The 20,615-nt window shown below is 37.8% G+C and overlaps 1 protein-coding gene across 7 annotated transcripts in view; it reads left to right on the top strand.

Annotated features, from left to right (window-relative positions):
* The window catches only part of Csnk1g1 (casein kinase 1 gamma 1), a 155,430-nt gene that overhangs the window by 27,992 nt on the left and 106,823 nt on the right, over positions 1-20,615 (top strand). For all 7 annotated transcript variants that reach the window (XM_010641167.1, XM_010641165.1, XM_033756144.1 and 4 more), the window contains exon 2: positions 15,955-16,351. In XM_010641167.1, coding sequence (XP_010639469.1) covers positions 16,171-16,351 — 181 coding nt within the window. In that variant the 5' untranslated portion in view covers positions 15,955-16,170. The remainder of the gene's footprint in view (positions 1-15,954; positions 16,352-20,615) is intronic.

The raw sequence follows: 20,615 nt of genomic DNA, 5'->3' as shown, positions 1-20,615 counted from the left end.
TTACAGTCGTGCACCACTGCCCCTGCTCATTGTTTTCTTAAGCTGGATGTGATGGCACACTCCTTTGTTCCAGCTACACAGGAAGCTGAGGCAGAAGGATCACTTGAGCCCAAGGGTTGAGGTCAACCTGGGCCACATAGCAAGACCAACTTTTTTTGTTGTTGTTTTAAGGGATGTAGTTTTGTGATAGACCACTTGCATAGCATACATAGGACCTTGGGTTTGATTCCCAATACAGTCAATCAATCCAAGATGTAGAGGCTTTCATTTATGTTGAATGAATGAGGTGAAGTGGTTGTTGATGTGAGATATATATGATATGAATAGGACTATACTTGAGCTTTCTCGATACCATTTTTTTTCTTTCTCGTACCAGGGATTGAACTCAGGACTTTGGGCTTTCAAGGCAGGTACAAAATCCCCGGCCTTCTCCACCATTCTTAACTGTGTAGTGTCAGGCCAAGTTGACCTCTCTAGATCTTACTTCTCTCATGTGTAAAGTGAGAATAATTGATACATTACACATAGGGTAGTTGTTAAATAAGTTGGGGGAAGTGTCCTATACAGTACCTGGTATATAGTAGGCGCTCAAAAAATGCTTGCTCTCAGCAACTATAAAAATTTAGATGTGTAAAAAGAAAAAAAAATTCAGAAATGTGAAGTAAACCCTAAAATTAAAATGAAGATAGTTATATTTGTGGAGCTATCAAAACCTTTATTTAAAATAATTGAGTCTAGCTCTTTCTAATTTTAATTTGTGATAGAAATGATTAGATAACTTTTATGATTTTCTTAGTATGAGATAAGCCATTATAATATGAGAATAATGCGGGACTAACAGCTCACAGATTATGCAGTTTGGTGTTTTTTTGGCCTTGAGCTTTCCACTCATACATCCTCAAAATGATATCATTCAGTTATGTTTATGGAAAATAATCAGATACTGATCATGTACATTGGTAGAATTCAAATAGAAATGTGCTGTGGTGCTTCTGAGTAGGAAACTATAACTGTAACCTTATACCAAGGAAAGTAAAATATGATTGAAGGGCAATTAACTTCATGTTGTTCTGTTTTTCTTAAATACTTTTATTATGCTTTATTAGTACTTAGTTGTAAAGGCTGACTGTAGGAAAAAGTGTACACTTCTCCTGATATCACAGAAATTGAGAAGATTAAAGGCCCTGATACTAAATCTTGTTTGTTTGTTTGAGACAGCACTACACTTTAAGCCTTGAATTCACTGAGTAGTCCAGGCTGGCCTTGGACTCATGGCAATCCTCCTGCCTCCTGCACCTCCTGCAATGCCACACCTGCCTTATGTTAAACATTTGTTTTGTTTTGTTTTTTTGACACAGGGTCTCAATATATAGTTGGGTTTTGTTTTGTTTTTTTTTTGTACCGGCCATCGAACTCAGGAGCTTGTGGTTGCAAGGCAGACAGTGGCATCACTAAGCTAAATCCCCAGCCCTCGTTCTATAGTTGAGGTTGGCCTTGAACTCAGATGTAGCCCAGATTGGCCTCAAACTCACCTCCATCCTCCTGCCTCAGCCTCCCACCTCAGCCTCCCAAGCTCTAGAATTATAGGCATTTCCCACCACACCTGGCAGTAATTGACTTTCAGAACTCTAAACATGCCAAGTGAGAGTGCCTGAGAAGACTCAGTTATTGGATACTTTTGAGAGGAAGAACCAAGTTGCTTTTAACTAGTTCTTACATAAAACTAGGGAAGAGAAAATAATACAGGAAAAATCATGTTATAATGAGCCTTTATGCTCTACAAAATGTCAGAAGTGTTATTAAATTGTACGTAAGGTCTAATTAGAGCGGGCAGGCACTCTTGTGAGATTTGTTACTGCCTTGGATTATCAATAATATTATGAGAAATTCAGACCTTTTGTTTAAAATCATTACAACCTCAACTCCCTCTCTTCTTCACTGGGTGTCTTGCTTGCTTAAGGAAAGTTTGATGGTATAGTCATTTCATAATTAGAAGACTAAACCAATATCAGTGTTAGGCTTTCAAGGCACTTTTTTTTTTTTGGTGCTGGGGATTGAATTCGGGTCCTTGTTGTCGCTACAGAACCACTGAGCTAAATCCCTGGCCCAAGGCCCTTTTAGCTGAGCTTTGCTGTATCCGTGTCCTTAATTTAGTGCAGTATCATGTACTACATTCGTATCAGCCAGTGGCTCATGATGATTTTATGTGATGTATTATAGCCTTTTTCCTTATATTATAAACCCATCTGTTTGTCATATAAGTGCTTTCATTATCTCAGTATAAAACATGCTTATTTTTTCAGGCTGCTCTTTCCTTAGAATAGCATATTAAATTGTTCTTTTTTTGATCTGAAATTGAGAAGTGGGAATTTTCTCTTGAATAAGAAACAGAAGTGAATTAAATTTATCTGGCTAATATGCTATTCAGAACTCTATAGAAAGCATTATAATTATTTTGGACTCCCTTTTCATATTAAAACTTTTTAATTGCTAGGGTGAGAACAAAGTACCTTTATTTTAAACAAGTATTTTTTGTTTTGTGAGTGAGTTCTCATTCTTGGTTTTAACTTTTAAAAAATTTATTTTTCAGTGCCAGAAATCAAACTGAGGACCTTGTACTTGCCAGGAAGGTGCTATTTGGTTTTACGTTTAAAAGCTATATTTCATTTTGAAAAACTTTTATTTTTAAATTAATTTGTTTATTTGAGACAGAGTCTCACTGTGTATAGTCCAGGCTGGCCTCAAACTTGATGTGTACCCTTTGTGAGCCCCAAACTTGTCTGCCTCAGCCTCTTGAGTGTTTAAATTTTATTTTGGAGTTGAAGTCTCACGGTGTTGCCAGCTTCAAGTGATCCTACACCCTCATCCTCCTGAGTAACTGGGGCTATAGTTGCACACCATTGTGCCTCTCTTTAAGAACTAGAAAAGAAGGCCAGGGATTTAGCTCAGTGGTACTGCTACCTGCCTTGCAAGCACAAGGACCCGAGTTCAATCCCCAGTACCAAAAAGAGGTGGGGGGGAACTAAATGAGAGATTATAAATTGATTGCTTTTACAATGCTTAAGACCCTCACACTGAGTTACATATTCAACCTTCTCTCTTTCTTTGTCTTTTTTAAGTTTTTGATTTTGAGATTGGGTCTTTGTCGCTAAGTTGCCCAGCCTATGTTGAAATTTGTGATCCTCCTGCCTCAGCCTCCCAAGTGCTAGGGGTTTAGGCATGCACCATTGGTGTTTGGACAGTGTTAAACTTTAAAAAAATTGCTAACATATAACCTGGGAGATTTTATTAAAATTTCTAAAAAAACAGGCATGGTGACATGGGCCTACATTTTTATATGACAGGTACCCAGCAGGAGGAGAGAGATAGCAGTTCCCTGTAGGTGTATGTTTTAGATACTTTTCTTGTTGCTGAGACAAAATATCCAACCCTCAAAGTTAAAGGAGGAAAGGTTTATTTGGCTTATAGTTTGCAGAGGTTTCAGTCCATAATCAGCTGACTCCAAGGCAGGGTGGTTTGGCAGATAGAGGAGAAACTGTGTATGGTGGGCAGAAGATAGCAAAAGCAAGCAAGTAAGAGAGCAAGACAAGCCTCTTTCTGTCCCTTATATTGTTTCCAGGCTACCAATACTAGGGTGGTACCAAATCAGTGGACTGATTTAGTGATTACCCACTGTTTTGTTTTTTTTGGTACCAGGGATTGAATTTGGGACCCTGTGCTTGTGAGGCAGGTAGGGGAACCACTGAGCTAAATCCGTGGCCTGTTCACCCACTCGTAATCCTAGTGCCTTAATCTTAGCACTGCACCATGAATCAATTACACTCTAGATTCAGCCACCTCTGAAAAGTCCCACCTCGGGCTGGAGATTTAGCTCAGTGGTGCCACCGCCTACCTCACACGCAAAGTCCTAAGTTCAATCCCTGGTATCCCTCACCCCCCAAAAAAAGTCATGAAAAATCTCACCTATGACTGACTGCATGAGGTTTTGGGGGACATCTACTGACAAGCCATAACAGTGAGACACCCACTGGTCACTTTACTGCTGTATGCTTTCATCATTCACTACAGTAGTCATCACTTATTACAGTTCTTTGAATATCTGATCTTCCCCAGCATTGCAACCTTTGAATTAACAAGTTTATAGTGAGGCATAATATGTACCTATTGCAGTGGAATTATCTGGAGAAGAAGAAAAAACCCTGAACTGAATATGGTAACATACTCTGTAATCTTAGCGTTCTGCAAAGCTGGGCCAGGGATATTGCACGTTGTAGTCCAGGCTGGGTAATTTTTGGAGCCTCTATCTCAGGATATAAAAGGGCTGGGGATGTAGCTTAGTGCAGACTCCTGAGTTCAGTCCCCAGTAGTGCAAAAATAGATGGGTGTATGCATAGACAGATAGAACGAATGAACCCTGGACTACCTAGGCTACTACTCATTTTTCTTAAAAGGCCTTCCAACAAAGAATTATTTTCCTCTTATACCTTTATTTATTAAAGGGAAAGGCATTATTTATTTATTTAACATATACAAGGGTATAAACATAATAAACTCAGTTAACTTTGAAACAAACATACAAATTTTTTTTTTTTTTAGCCACTGAGCTAAATCCCCAGCCCACAATAATTTAAAATTATAAGAAGTACTACTTACTTAATCAGCTTAAGAGGCTAAAGATTCTACTCAAATATTTTGGACAAAAATGTTTTGAATTTTCTCAGGGTGTCAGATTTTTATTCTTTGAGAATACATACATTTTATTCATGGTTCTAATACACATGTAGTATGACAAAGCTAAATGTGACTAATTTCATGAAGCAGGAAGAAGTGAGCTCTAACTCCAGTGAATGAGAAGCTGGATAAAAAAATTTGGTTTTAGCTTTCACAGTACTGAGGACCTAAGCTATGGCCTTGCACATAAGAGACAGATGAGCTATATTCCCAACCTGGGCTAAAACCAAATTTCATCCAGCTTCTCAATTAATTTGAACCTGGATGCATCTTTAAAGCTGATGTTATAAGTACTCATTTATGCTTATCAGTATAAGCCCTTCAACCTTAACCACCCATCCAAACAGTGAATGAATAAAAGCAAACTTCATTGGAATGTTGATATGATTTGGACAAGATGGAAAGGAAACCATTTGCAACTGTAGTTTGCAGGAGTACCGAGTGATACTGTAACGGCTACATAAGGTCCAAAAACCCCTACGAACATTTAAGGAAGAAGAAAGTTAGTTGGTTACATGGTTTAATTGTGTGTTAAGACCATAACAGCAAGATCATTGAATAAATTGTATGTGCTTTATAAGAAGTCTTCGCCAATATCAGATGAATGAGATTTAGATGTGAGGTCCAAAGGCAGGAGAAGTGGTCAGCAGTCATAAAATCCTTTTCACAGCTGTGTAGTTGTTGCTTATGGCCATAGTGCTCTGCACATTCCGGTCAAGTGGTATAATGAGTGAACCAACTAGAAAAGCTCAAGAAAAATCAGTTGTATTAATTGTGGGTTAAGATAAACTGAGCTTGAGCTAAAGAATCTTTTTTTCAGATAGATGTGCTTTAAATAGATGAATTATTAGGTATGTATATGACCTATATTTCAACAAAACTTTTGTTCTTTTAAAAAAACACAAATGTGATCCCATCAAGAAATTATGCTACAAAAAGGGAACATAAATATATTGTGCAGGTAATGAAAATCATTCAGCATAGGAACAGAAGAAACTTTAAATTGTTCAAGGCAGAGAAAATTAAGTAGCCTAATGAAAAAGATGTGGATATACTTACCAATCACCATACATGTTTGTTTTTTACTGTTTGAGGAAGACAGTTGTGAGGCCAGTGTGTGTGTGGTTCAGTGGGGCCGAATGGGTGAGCAAGTGTGCAAGTAGTGTCCTTTGGTAAGTGTGGCAGAGGAAGAGAGCTTGGGATTTGGACCTGTCTAGCTGATTGGACGGCAACCCAGTCAGTGAGCATAATTTCTCTGAGCCTCAGTTTCTTCTCTGAAAAAGGAATAAATTGCCTTTTCTAATTCCAAGTTGGCTCTGCCAAACAGGTCACACAACACCCTGAGTCAGTCATTTAAAAAATGTTAATGCCTTTTATAAAGCTGCATCCCCTTAGGTATAAATGTCACTTCCCAGCTTAAGTGGATTCTCCTTGCTATCAGTAATCAATAAAATGTACTGAATAGTGAACTTCTGCCATCACTTTACATTGACTGAATGTAGTCCCCTGCCTCTTTGGTCTTCTTTCACCAAATGCCTTTGTTTTTGCTGTACTGGGAATGAGCCCAGGACCTTTGCATTGAGCTACAACTCCAGTCCTTTAAACATTTTTTGGCGGGGTACCGGCCATCAAACTTGGGGCCTTGTGCTTCCAAGGCAGGTGGCGGAACCACTGAGCTAAATCCCCAGCCCTCTTTTAAACATGGTTTAAAAATTTTATGTCAAGGTCTCACTAAGTCAACAAGTTGCCCAAGCTGGGCTTGAATTTGCAGTTCTCCTGCCTCAGCCTCCCATCAGTCTGAGATTATAGGCATGTGTTGCCAGATCAGCAAAAACCCTTCCTTATATGCAGTGTCAGCTGTCATTCCCACTGCTCTATCCCTAGCTCATGGCAAGGTTGACCCCTTTTCATTCCTGAGGATGATGTTTAAAAATGTGTTAAAGGTCTCACCACCCTTTATCCAAGTTCCCCTTTCTGTCTTACCTAGAGTCTGTATTTTTTTTTTTTTTTTTTTTTTTTTTTTTTTTTTTCTTATTGTACCTGGGATCAAACTCAGGACCTTGTACTTGCGAGGCAGGTTGGCAGCACCACTCAGCTAAATTCCCAAGCCCTAGAATATTTCTATAGTTCTTTGTTTACTTTGTGCCATGGCCCCAATTTGTAGTACTTTTGTTTATATGTTCTTGAGTATAAGCTTTATGAACAGAGGAACTGTGTTTGTTGCATTCACTGTTAGAACTGCAGTGACTGTCCCTGTTTTGGACCCATAGGAGCCACTGCCTAAGTATTTATTGATTGAATTAGGGACACTTTAAATATGGATATATTCACTTTTTCTTTTTGACATCTGGAAAAAACTCAAGCTTCTTAAGAAATTGCTGTAATTTTGTAAGGTTCATCTATGTACAAGTAATATGAAAACATGTATGTATGTATATCTTTTTTTTTTTTAAATAATTCTTTCTTTTTTTTCCTTCTATTACAAGATATAGCATGATTTGGGTATTTCCCTTTTCCTGCTGGAGAAAGCAAATAAAATAAAGGGAAGGAAATTGGTGCTGAGATGGAGAATAAAAATGCAGAGTTTTTAAGCCTTGATCTGAAATCTCACCAGTTTTGTGCCTGTATTGAAAGGCTGTTTCTTCATGGCTTGAAAAAATACATAGGAGCTAAGTATTGAAAATGCCAGATGAACTTCTAGAGAGGTTTATATTCTTTTGAGAATATAAGAATTAGATGTAAAATAAAACTGTTCTCTTGGTCATTAATTTTCGTCTTTTGATGGTCTTTTATGCCACCTAAAATGAGTGAAAATCTGTTTCTCTACTAACCAGTGGTCCTTCTCCCCTTTACAATGATGATACATTGCAGGTAGTTGAGGCAAGATAGAACTGTCATGGCCCTTGAGACTGTTTGTCTTCCATCTCAGAGTACCAGGAATTATAATCTCTGGAGTTTGAATTACTGTTCGTTGGTTGACAACCATAACTGAAAAGGCCTTTACTTATTTTTGTATTCCTTAACTTACTAAATATTTGAGGACTTAACTATTCTAAGTCCTGGGAATAAAATGGTGAATGTGACAACAGCCTGTTGTCACAGGGTTAATACCCAAGTGAATAAGAAATTATAGTGTACTGCAGGTGGTGCTATGGTGGGTGCTCAAGGCGTCCATGAGAGGGGTACTGTAGTTTCTTGTTTGGATAAAAGATATTTAAGGTAAAAGTTAAATTGCCTTAAGCATGTGGCTGCCCAGGTTTTTGTTTTCTTTTTTTGGTATTCTTGCTGATTTCTATTCTGCTGGGTTGAAATGGAATCTCAATATAGGTTTGATTTGCATTTGCCTAATGGCTAAAGGTATTGAACTTTTTTTCACATATTTATAGGCCACTTTTCTTGACAAGTATCTTTTTAGTTCATTTGGCCATTTACTGATTGTCCTATTTGAGTTTTTTTGGTATTAATTGTTTTTGCGTTCTTTATATGTCCTGGATAATAATCCTCTCTTAAAAGAGAAGTGGGAAAGATTTTCCTCCATTCTATAGATTGTCACTTTACTCTCTTGGTTATTTCCCTGGTAGTGGAGAAACTTTAATTTGATGTCATCCCATTAGTTGATTCTTGCTGTTATTTCCTATGCTATTGAGGTTCCTCTTCATGAAGTCTTTGCCTATTCCTATGACTTAAAGTTTTCCCCTGTGTTTTCTTCTAGCATTTTGAAAGTTTTAGATCTTAAACCTAGGGGTTTGATCCATTTTGAATTGATTTTTGTACAGGGAGAGAGAGGATGAACTAGTTTCAGTCTTCTCCATATGAGGATCTATTTTCCTGCACTATTAAAGAGGCTTTTTTCCCATTGTGTGTTTTTGGCCCCTTTGCTTTGTCAAGAGTCAGGTGGCTGTAGTTGTGTGTGGGTTGGTTTCTCTGTCTTCTTTCTGTTGTATTGATATGCATGTCTGTTTTTGTGTCAATAACATTCTTTTTTTTATTTTTTGGTTACTGTGGCTTTGTGGTACAATCTTTTTTGAGGGAGTTGTTTTGTTTCACACAGGGTCTCACTATGTAGTTCAGGCTGGCTTTGAACTCACTATGTATCGCAAGCTGGCCTCAGGCTCATCATCTTCCTGCCTCATCCTCCCAAGTGCTGGGATTGCAGGTGTGTGCCACTGTCCCCAGCTTGTGTAATTTGAATTTAAGTATTGTGATGCCTCCAGCCTTGCTGTTTTTGCTAAGGATTGCTTTAGCTATTCGGGGCTTTTGTGTTTTTTAGGATTTTTTTGTAGTTCTGGGAAGACTGCCTTTGAGATTTGATAGGGGGCTGGGTATTTAGCTCAGTGGCACCATGCCTGCCTCAGAGGCTCAGGGTCCTGAGTTCGATCCCCGATACCAAAAGAAAAGAAATTTGATGGAGATTGCACTGGGGCTGTAGATGACTTTCAGTAATGTGGCTGATTAAAAATACTGATTTGTGGGCCGGGGATTTAGCTCAGCAGTTCTGCCACCTGCCTTGTAAGCGCAAGGACCTGAGTTTGATTCCCGGTACCAAAAAAAATACTGATTTGCTGATCCCTGAACATGTTTTTTTTTCTTTTTCTGTTGTCTTTAATTTCTTCAATGTTTTGTAATATCTGTGGTAGAGATCTTTTACATTCTTGGTTAGGTTGATGTCTAAGTTTTTTTTTTAAAGCTATTGTGAATATAATAATTTTCCTGATTTCTTTCTCAGATGGTTTATCATTGGTTTATAGAAAAGCTCTTGATTTTTAAATGTTGACTTTGTATCCTACTATTTTGCTGAATTTATCAGCTCTAAAAGTCTTTGGCAGAGTCTTTAGTGTCTTCTGAATATAGACTCATATCCTCTGCAAATAAAGATAATTTGACTTCTTCCTTTCCTATTTGTATCCTTTTTTATTTCTTGCTCCTGTCTAATTGCTCTGGATGAAATTTCAGTTGCCATTATGAAAGTGGACATCCTGTCTTGTCTTGCTTTAGAATAAATGCTTTCAGTTTTTTCCCATTCTCATGCTGTTTGGTTTTGATAGGGTCTTGCTATGCAGTTTAGGCTGACCTTCAGTTTGTGATCCTTCTGCCTCAGAGTTTCAAGTACTGGGATTGCAGGTGTGTGGCTCATACTACTTTTTTTTCTTTTTTTATTGTACATATTTGAATGTTGAGTTCTTTTGCCACATGTTATGGCTTGTGTCTAGATGTCCTCTCAAAGCCTCATGTAGTCATACTGATAGGGCTTTTTCAGAGGTGGCTCATTCTAGATTGTGTGATTGATTCATGGTGCAATGGTGGGAATAAGGGTGCTAGGATTAAGGATGGACAATCAGTAAATCAGTCCACTGACTGGTTTGGCGCTGCCCTAATCTTGGTAGCCTAGATACAGTAAAAGAGACAGAAAGATTTTTGTCTTAATCCTTGTTTGCTTGCTTTGCTATCTTCTGCCCTTCCATGGACTGTTTCTCCACTGCAGTGCCCCTCTGCCATGCCACCCTGCCTTGGAGCCAGCCAATTATGGACTGAAATCTCTACAAACTATGAGCCAAATAAATCTTTCTTCCTTTAACTTTGGGTGTTGGGTTTTTTGTTTCTGCAACAAGAAAAGTAACTGAGACACCATAGTTGGAAAGTTTCCTGCTATGATTTCTGTAAATAGATTTTTTATTCCATATGTGCTGCCCTCTAATTTCTCTGTAATTCCAAGTAGCTGTTGTCTCAAAAAACAAAACAACAAAACAAAACAAAAAAAGAAAAGCCAGGCATGGTGGCACACACCTGTAATACCAGTACTTGGGAGGCTGAAGCAGGAGGATCGCTGTGAGTTCAAGACCAGCGTGGGCTACATAGTGAATTCCAGGTCATTCTCAACTACATAGTGAGACCCTGTCTCAAAAAACAAAACAAAACCAAGTAGCTGTTGGAAGAATTTCCCTTGCTGTCTTACCATTTTTAGGGTTTCTCTGAGTATATCATCATGTGTTGCCATCTTGTCCTCAAGAGCTCACATTTGTCATTTCTGTCATTCATGCATTCAGCAGAATTCTTTATCTCTAGGATGTCTCTTTGACACTTTTTCATGGGGTCTTGTTTAGTAAATTTGTCATTTATGTTTTGAGTAGTTTTGATCAGCTCTTCAAAGTTTTGTGGCGCTTTTTCCTTCACCACATTGATTAGTTTGTAGTTCCACTATCTTTTTGTTTATGCCATTTTTGCCTGCTCATACTATTTTTAAAAGTAAGAGTAAAATATCTTTCCTACAAACATGTTTAAATTGATAGAACCACTGGGCCTGTACTATATGCCTATAATTCTAGCATGCTGGGAGGCTGAGTCAGGAGAATTGCTAATACCCTGGGTATTTTAGTAACTTAGTGAAACCCTGTCTCAAAATTTAAAAAAGAGTGAGGGTTGGGATTGCAGCTTATTTCACAGGCCCTGAATTCAGTCCCCCGTACTGCCAAAATAAATTTTTGAAAAAAATTTTTAAAAGAAAATATTGAAATTGAAGTTTCCTAAGGAACTTGCTAGTATTACTCTAACAATTCAATATGTATTCATCCTCACATGTAATATGTTTAATAAGTAAGTTTCAAATGTTTGTCAAATAATTTATTTGCTAGAAAAATAAGCATATACATACTGCTTTTTTTGGTACCAGGGATTGAACTTGGGTGCAGGCGGTGAAACCACTGAGCACTAAATCCCTCATAATGCATTTATATGGTTTCTGTACTTTGCACCTTATTTTTCTTAGTGGAATAAAAAAATAGAAGCAATATAAAGTAGATAATATAAGAAATAATATAAATATATGGTTTATCTTTAGCTGCTCTTCTTGGAGGCTTTTTTTAAAGTTAAAATATAGCTCAGTGTTTACTTTGGATATTCTCTTTGGCGTGTTCATTTTTTTTCAAATGTTGCTTATTACTAACTGTAAATCAGTTAATATCGTTTGTGGAATGGAAAATCCAACTAACTTGTTTTAATCCTGATGAATGTAAGTGAATTAATGCTAGGTTTTTGGTAGATGAATTCTCATTCTCTTTAACTTTATTTCTTTGTGTAAATATTTGATTATCTCACCAAATTAGTTTTCTGTTAGATGCACAAGACCATCATGTTTGCTACATAATATTTTTAAAGTATTATCTACATGTAAGAAATTAAAAGAGATATGACATGATTCCTAACTTTAAAGACTTATATGAAGTATTAGTTATGATCTGGCCCATAGTAGGTGACAAATGACTGGAATAGACAGCAGTGTTTCAAGTATTGGAAGAAGTTTGTAAAAAACTTGTTTTTTACAACTGGTTGTAAAAAGTTTCATGGAGGATGAAGACAAGAGTTAGACTTTAAATGCAAACAGAATGTGAAGATGCTATCCTAGGCATGAAGCTAAGACATAAATACTTCTTGTGTTTATGTGGTAGGTTTTTAATTCATAAATTTAAATAAAGAATTTCTATTGAAGGGTTTCATATGACAAGCTGCAAAGTTTATAGTTGGGAGGTGAAAAATAATTCTGAGCAGTGGGTGTTGATAAATAGGATTTTCAAAATTTAATCATTCAGTTATTTCAGTTTTGTTTTTCAGTACCGGGGATCGAACTGGGGACCTTGCATTTGTGAGGCAGGTGCTGTTCTACTGAGCTAAATCCCTGGCCCATTTTAATTTTTAAAATAAGATGTGCTATATAAAGTTGTATTGAATATTATTTATCTTTCATAATTATGCCTTAGGTAGGGCCTATGTATTGATTAGAAATTTGATACCTTATATATGCCTTATTTGTGGGAGGCAACATGATTGTTGCGTTCTGTAAGCAGTGATGAGCATCATTTTCCCAGCTGAATGAAAAGTTTGACTTCCTGTAGTGGTCTCTAGCCCAGCAAGTACTAAGTATTCTTCTAATACAAACATGCAAGTCTTCATGGATAATGAAGGTTGAGTGGTTACTCCATCCACTGTTACATGAATTGAAGTACAATGGAAAAAGCTAATGAGAAGCATTGTAGAACAATTTCCATCCATTAAAAAACCATTAAAAACATATGAAAAGTATAAAAAAGAAATAGACAAAGTAGTGTAGCTTCCAAATCTTATGAGGTTATTATACTAGTGATAATTTACGAAAATTTAAGGGTTAGTTAAATGGTCATAAATTGCCTAGATGGGTCAAGACACATCCTACTTCTGCCCTCAATTTATAAGGGAAGAAAATAGAGCTGCCTGTGTTTTACACAGACGTGCTCCCAACAGTTAAGATGGACTTGTTTTAAAGCATGGTTAATTTTTTTTTCTTTTTCCATGTTGTTTGAGAGATTTATGTAGAAGACAGGGATAATCAGGATATTAGATACATTTAGAAATAAGACAAAGCCGGGCGTGGTGGTACACACCTGTAATCCCAGCACTTGGGAGGCTGAGGCAGGAGGATCACTCTGAGTTCTAGACCAGCCTGGGCTACATAGTGAGTTCCAGGTCATTCTCAACTACATAGTGAGACCCTGTCCCCCCAAAACAAACAAACAAACAAAAGAAATAAGACAAAAAAATGAGGACAGTTATAAATTTGTGATACTGTCCATGTAGGAAATTGAGTAATGTAACTGCGTCTTATCCCCCTAGCTTTTGGTCCTTTATAGAAGTAAAGCTATTGTCTCCAAAATTCAGAGAAATATATATTATTGATGATTAGTACTGTGAAAGCCTAATGTCATTATATATGTAGTTTTTATAATGCAGTGAAAACAAGAATTTTACTATAATGAAGCAAACACTGGATTCTTGGATTATGTGTCCACTTGTACAATCAGTTCACAGCTTTATACCTGTAATAGCACTACTCGGGACTTGAAGGTGTCCTCAGGAGCTTACAGTCTAGAATTTTTTTTTTTTTTTTTTAAGAACGGGCCTCCCTATATTGTTCAGGCTGATCTTGAACTTACTATATATAACCCAAGGTGGCCTCAAGGTTATCCTCCTGCCTCAGCCTCCTGAGTACTGGGATTACAGGCATGCGCTAACATGCCTGGCTCAGTTTGGACATTTTTTATCTGTTACACGCTGGTGATAATAATGAAGTAATTATTCTAATTCTCTTAAAAGTTTTGAGGAGAACACTTATGAAAGTAAAATATGTGTTCAGTATGTGAATGGTGATGAGTATGTTTTTAAGGATATTGAGACTGAAAACAAAACTCTTTACTCTCACACCATAGTAATTAACATATAAGACTTCTGTCTCCCAGTAAGTATAGAGGTTTCTCCCCACTAGCAAGCAAGTTAATTCTGCAGTGGTGGATATTGTCGAGGAGTCCTAATTAAGTTGAGTTTTTGTGTTTTGTTTTGTTACCAGTGATTGAATTTGAGACCTTGGGTTTACGGCAGGCAGTGGCACCACTGAGCTAAATCCCTAGCCCTCAGTTCAGTTTTGACCTTCTCTACCTGGAGACAGCACCCGATTCTACAAATTGAGGGCACAGTCCCCAAGATTTTCCCTCTTCTACCCTTCAGATACCTTTCTTAAGTTCCAGGGTGTTTTACCTGTGCTGCTAGTTGACTGGCTATAAGCAGAGGATCCACATCTCCCCTTCCTTGCATTCATTCTCTTGAGTGGCTCACAGGAAAACACATATGCCTGTTTATTATAAAGGCTATTACAGGAGTACAAAGGAGGAGATGCTTTGGGTGAGGTATGGGGGAGGGAAATAGAGCTTTGATGTCTTCTCTGGGCACACTGCCCTCAAACTTGCCATGTCTCTGGTGCTCTGGAAACTTTCTGAGCCTTGTCCTTTTTAGTTTTTATAGAGACTTCATTGGGGATTCCTGATGGAAGCATTGAAAACTGTAGAAATGTGCCTGAACAAAAATGGTATGATCTAGTTGGATGTAGTGGCCCACGTCTGTGATCCCAGCTACTAAGGAGGCTGAGGGAGGAGGATTGCAAGTTAAAGGTCAGCCTGAGGAACTTAGTGAGACCCTGTGTTACAATAAAAAGGACTATGGATATAAAATTCCCATGGGTTCAATTTCCAGTACCCCAGAAACAGAACCCTTGTGATCTGCTGCTAACTAGACAGTGGGGAATCCCAGCAAGGCCTATCCAGATTCTCTGTGGAACATTCCTTCCTCCCTGTTATGGGGCATTCCCTTCAGAAATGAGGCATTTAGGATTTATTAGACAAGGTAAGTAGAGAATTTTCTTATGGTTAGTGGCTCCAAAGTGGAGTGGGGGTGGTATTACCTAGAGGAAATGAAAGTTTTGGTTTCTGTGGCCTGCCTTGGGGAGAAAAGGGAACAGGTGAAAAAGGATAGTAGGAGATCAGAGAGACTTGAGGCATGAAGTGCTCATCATCTAGTCACTTAAGAATTAGCAAAGGTTAAGGGAGTAATGAGCTAGGAACCATGGTCATAAACCAGGATGTGTATCACAGTTCCATGGAGAGACACATGGATAATCACATGTAGCACTAAAACGATGTCTTACGAAGTTTCTTATTGGAACTCTAATGAATTTTGGTAGGGAAGAATGTTAAGTTTATGATTTTTAGTTTCTTGACTCAGTCTACATTGACAGCTAGACCAAATGTTGAGGTTTTCAAAGCTTTTATTTAGGACTGTTTGGTACAGAAATAGTGTGTGCCTGTTGGTAACTTGTGGATTGCTTGAGTGCTGCCAGTGCATTGCTGAATGTAGAGAATCATGGAGAGAGGCAGTGAGCAGCTGCATTTCTGGTGAAGTTCTGGACAAATTAAATGAAGAACTTTTAATTAATTAAATGTCCACATTTATTAAACTTAGCTTTAACCTTATTATATCTTTCTGTTAGCCAGTGATAAAAAATGACCAACACCCCACCTGCCTGGCAAGCACAAGGTCCTGAGTCTGATTCCTGGTATTGGGGGGAAAGAAAAACACCCAACAGAAACTTTTCCTTTTGGACATATGAACCTTACTAGAAGAAAGCATTTTGTATTAGAGACTGGTGTGTTCCATCCGCTCCTGTGGTTTGCAGCCTACTGAGCTTATGTTAGCACATGAATAACTAATCCAGATGGCTAAACTGTTGGTAGATATAAAATCAAAACCCGTTTCAGGAAGCTACCTACTTTGCTCATCTTTGGATAGGATCCATTCTTATTAGAAGTGACTTTCTCCATTGTTTTAAATTTTAATTTTTAACTGCATGTTTTCTTGATTTTTGCCTAGGTTACAAAACATCTTCCTATGCTTGAGAACTACATGCTACATGTCCTACAGGAGCTAATCAATGGCTTTTCATCTCCTGGAGATACGTTAGAAACATAAACATGGTGCCAAAAGAACTCCTTATCTTTCTCTGACTGCGGTTTGTTGGACATACTTTTCTGTTGAAGAGAGGTGTACACACTGTGGCTACTTGTACAGAGACTGTTGTGTAGGATCATGGACCATCCTAGTAGGGAAAAGGATGAAAGACAACGAACAACTAAGTCCATGGCACAAAGGAGTGCACACTGCTCCCGACCGTCTGGCTCCTCGACGACCTCTGGGGTTCTTATGGTGGGACCCAACTTCAGGGTTGGCAAGAAAATTGGGTGCGGGAACTTTGGAGAGCTTAGATTAGGTAAGAACTTGGTTGTGTCAGTGGCTTCTCTTCACAACAATAATTGCTGTTATAAGCATTGGTGTGTTTCAAGTTAAATAGTTTATGGGCTGGGAATTTAGTTCAATGCCTGCCTTGCAGGTGCAAGGTCCTGAGTTTGAACCCCAGTACCACAAAAAAAAAAAAAAAAAAAAAAAAAAAAGAGAGAACAGCAGGAGAAATAATTTATAGTTTTATGGGAAACGTCTCTTTAAATAGAACCCATTGATATAAGAAATAAGGAATTTATGAAAGGGACTGTGGTCATTATGAGTCATAATTTTATTGTTCAAGGTTCATCCATGTGTGTGATAGGCTTTTAAATTTTCCAGTCGTTCTAAGATGTTATGATGTAGGTAGATCTACATATATATGTATCAATAATATCTAGATTCTGATTTAGTAGGTTTACATAAAGACCAGGATTGTTGTTCTTATTATTGTTGTTTATTTTGGGTTTGTTTGTTTCTTGAGACAGGGTCTCACTACAGTCTGGACTTGACCTCACTGTGTAATCCAGACTGACCTCGAGCTCAGTGGTGATCCTCCTGCCTCAGCCTCCTGAATGCTAGGATTACAGGCATGCACAACCATGATTGGCCCCAGATTATATAAATAATTTCCACACGATCAGTTGCTATTGTCTCTTGAATGACACTTTAAGAAAGGAGTAAGGGGTCAAGGATTTAGCTCAGTGGTTCTACTGCCTGCCTTGCAAGTGGGAGGACCCACGTTCAATCCCTGGTACCAAAAAAAAAGAAAAGAGGGAGTAAGGCCTTGCTTTAATTCAGCTTCCAGAAAAGAGAAGAGTAAATTCTTATTGTGTAATACCCAGACTTAATCTGTAAGGATATATATCCTGTTTAGAGAGATTTTACAATTGGTACTGTTTCCTGGAGTTTTCAACATTAGGATTGGATTAAAACTCAAAGGAGAAATTATGCAATTTTATTTTGCAACCAAGAACATACATTTTCTATTTTAAGTGTGAAGTTATGGTTGAGATCATGAATAATGACAGAATCAACTAGTTTAAAGCTAAGAGACTGAGAAGAAAGCTCATTGGGCATTCATATATTTTGTAGCAGGTCACCCCAGTAAATGGAGAAGAGAAAATGAAAGATCTTAAAAGTAAAAATGTGCTAGGAGAATTGAAGAGGTCCCATTTCAGGCTAAAGGTTTTTTCTTTGATACTATGAAGATTCATTGTGGGAGTTTGGCCTTTGGAGGAATGGGAAGATGAGAACTTGTGATAATTTTTGTTTGATGCCTCTGTTGCTTCTGATGATTCTGCAAAAGAGATGGAAAAAATCTTACCCCATATATCTAGCAAGCCTTGGAGGAAAAATGCTACTATACTAGCCAGAGATCTCAGCACAGAGTTGAATTCAGGGTGCTAAGAATGAGTTTATTTTTACTGATAGAAGGTTAGCAACCTGGAATTTCAAGACCTGGTACTAGGATAATGAAAGGGTCTTTAAATTTAGAAATGTGTTCATGTTCCGGTTAGCAAAGCCAGCAGATGCTACTGAGAATAGGAGTAAGATGTGTAATTTCACACTGCTTGACTTCCTAGCAACTACTCAGTTGCTTTAGCAACTGGTTTCACAAATATTCATTTATGTAATAGATTGACTTTGTTTTAACATGACAGTACTACTTGCATAAATAGATTGTGGCATAAACATCCATAGAATTGCTGCTGAAAGGCAGTTTCTAGTGCCTGTAAATTTTTGCATGTTTGTAACATCAGAAGATTGCTTCATTTCTATGAAGGTAAAGAAAAACTTTCGCCAGTGAAACTGGAAATTTACTTAATCTCTGAGGTCCAGTTTGTATGACAACTTTACATGGAAATGAAGAAAAATAATCCCTTCATTAAAAGGATAAATTTGTAGCCTGTATGTAGTTTTAGAGTAGGAGCATGTTATTTTATTTCTTCTAATAAATCCAGGATCATTTTTGTATTTCTTTTTTTGACTTGACTTGTCAAGTTAGTAGAAAGAACTTACCTTTTTTTTGAGGGTGGTTTTATTCTCGTGTACTTTTCATTAGCCCCAGGACAGTATTGTTACAATATTATATCTAACAATACTTTCTATCATGAGAAGCCAAGAGGGGTACTTCAGAATCATTTAGCATCTGCTTAACAAGAGAGTGGGCAGTATACCCATTCCATCATGAGTAAGAAGACTACAGACAACAGAAGCAAACTAGGGAATGCCAAACTGAAGCAGGTGCATTGAGGCCTCCACACAGGCTGCCACCTACAAAGCCTCTAGTTCTCCTTTTCTAGCCACACTTTCAGAGAGCCAAATATATTTCTTTTTGTTTTGTTTTGTTTTGAGACAAGTTCTACTTATGTAGTCCAATCTGGCCTTGAATACACTATTCTAGCCTGGCCTTGAACTTGCTAGGTAGCTCAGGCTGTCCTCACACAGCAATCCTTCTGCCTCAGCCTCCGGAGTCCTGGGATTATAGGCGTGTGCCACGACACCCAGCCCAAATGTATTTCTGCTTCACTTCCTTCTGCCTGCAGAAATCAAAATTGCCTAAAATTGTTTTTAGCCAGTTGTTTATTATCCTTTAGGCGTGAGCTTGTTACCTTCTCAGAGAAACTTTCAATGACTTCTTTGTATCCCTATTTAAAGCAGCACATTTCTTCTGTATCCATTTTGTCCCATTAAACTGCTTTTTTAAAGTCAATATAACATCACTGTCTGAAGTGATACTATGTATTTGTTTGCATGTTATTGCCGCTGTTTATTTGAATAAAAGTATCTTAAAGGGTAAAGATTCTGTCTGTATTGTATAGGGTTATTTAATGGGAAAAGGAATAGGTAGGCAAGTAGGTAAAAATTTCAAACAGCTTCTTTAGGCTCTAGTTGTGGGGGGGTGGTAGTTAATCATAATAATGTAATTAATAGTATATTTTGCCTCTCTGAAAATCTGTTGCCACTCCTCTATTCCTTTAACAACCATTTCTTGGATGTTTAGTAATCCTGGACTTTGGGAAGGATAGGGTGAATAGCAAAATGTAATTTTTGCCCCTAAGCTTACCACATCCTAGTAGAGAGAGAGAAAAACAAGTTGTAACTCAAAGCTTTAGCTGAAAGGGTGCACAAGCAGCACTAGGTGTAGTGGAAGTAAGTGCTTAGCATAATATCAGAGCAGCAGCTAGCAATATGTGCCTGGGTCCTATGATATAAAGGAAAGGTAACAAATGAGCTGTTAAGTAAGTTGGGACCAGATTACACAGTGTATGGCAGAAAGTGTTTGGACTTTGTTGATAGGCAGTCATCAAAAGTTTTACAACAGAGTAATATGATCTAGTTTGTATTCTAGATGGCTCAAGTTATCAGATCGTACAGGAAGGAAACTGATGTCCCATAGGTTTTGTTCTAATTGCGGTACTTAACACATTCTGCTGTGTTCTACCACCTATCTACTCCAAAGTATATTGCAAGGCAGCCCTTTGCTTTATTAATCTTCATGTTCCCAGTCCCTTTCACTGATGAAAGATACATACTGGCTACTAAAGAAAAGTTTATTTGGCTGAATAGTCCAGGTCAGAAATGGCAGGGCTTGGATCTTAGCTGAGCTCTGCAAATGGCAGTGAGAGGAAGAGGTAAATCAAATTTCAAGATAGGCAGGATTTGATCTTTCATTGTTTGAGGAAAAGGAGTCAAATATGACCAAATTTGGGAGCTTCTGGTAACCATGCAAATGATAAAGGTCTTAATGGAGGGAGGAAAAAGGACTCGGGTGGGGGCAGCAAGACAGAGAATATAGTTTGTGAAGAAATCGACTGAGGAATGTGCAGCACTTACACAGATATAGATTTCTGAGATTTAGACATTTAGGTTTGATACATAATTAAGAGATTATCGTGAATCAGGCGTGATGGCACACACCTGTAATCCTAGCACTCCAGAGGCCGTTATTATTGCCATGAGTTCGAGGCCAGCCTGAACTACAAAGCGAGACCCTGTATTGAAAAAGAAAAAAAAGAGAAATTGTCATGGAAGTGTTTCTGAATGCAATTAAAGTAATGAGATGGTGCTCTGTGATAAGGAGGGACCACTGCTGCAAGAGGAAAGTGTGAGGAATAGGGAGGGATAATTATTACCTTTGGTCTTTCACTTCTGTTTATATATTTCTGTGTAACTTTTTCTTTCCTTTATCATTACTGGGAATTGAATTAAGGGTCTTTATACGGTGCTACATCCCTGCCCCTTTTTAAATT

This window comes from Fukomys damarensis, unplaced genomic scaffold, assembly GCF_012274545.1.
Source record: "Fukomys damarensis isolate Sample0158 unplaced genomic scaffold, DMR_v1.0_HiC HiC_scaffold_25, whole genome shotgun sequence".
Classification (NCBI taxonomy): domain Eukaryota; kingdom Metazoa; phylum Chordata; class Mammalia; order Rodentia; family Bathyergidae; genus Fukomys; species Fukomys damarensis.
This window is presented reverse-complemented; position numbering and strand designations above follow the sequence as displayed.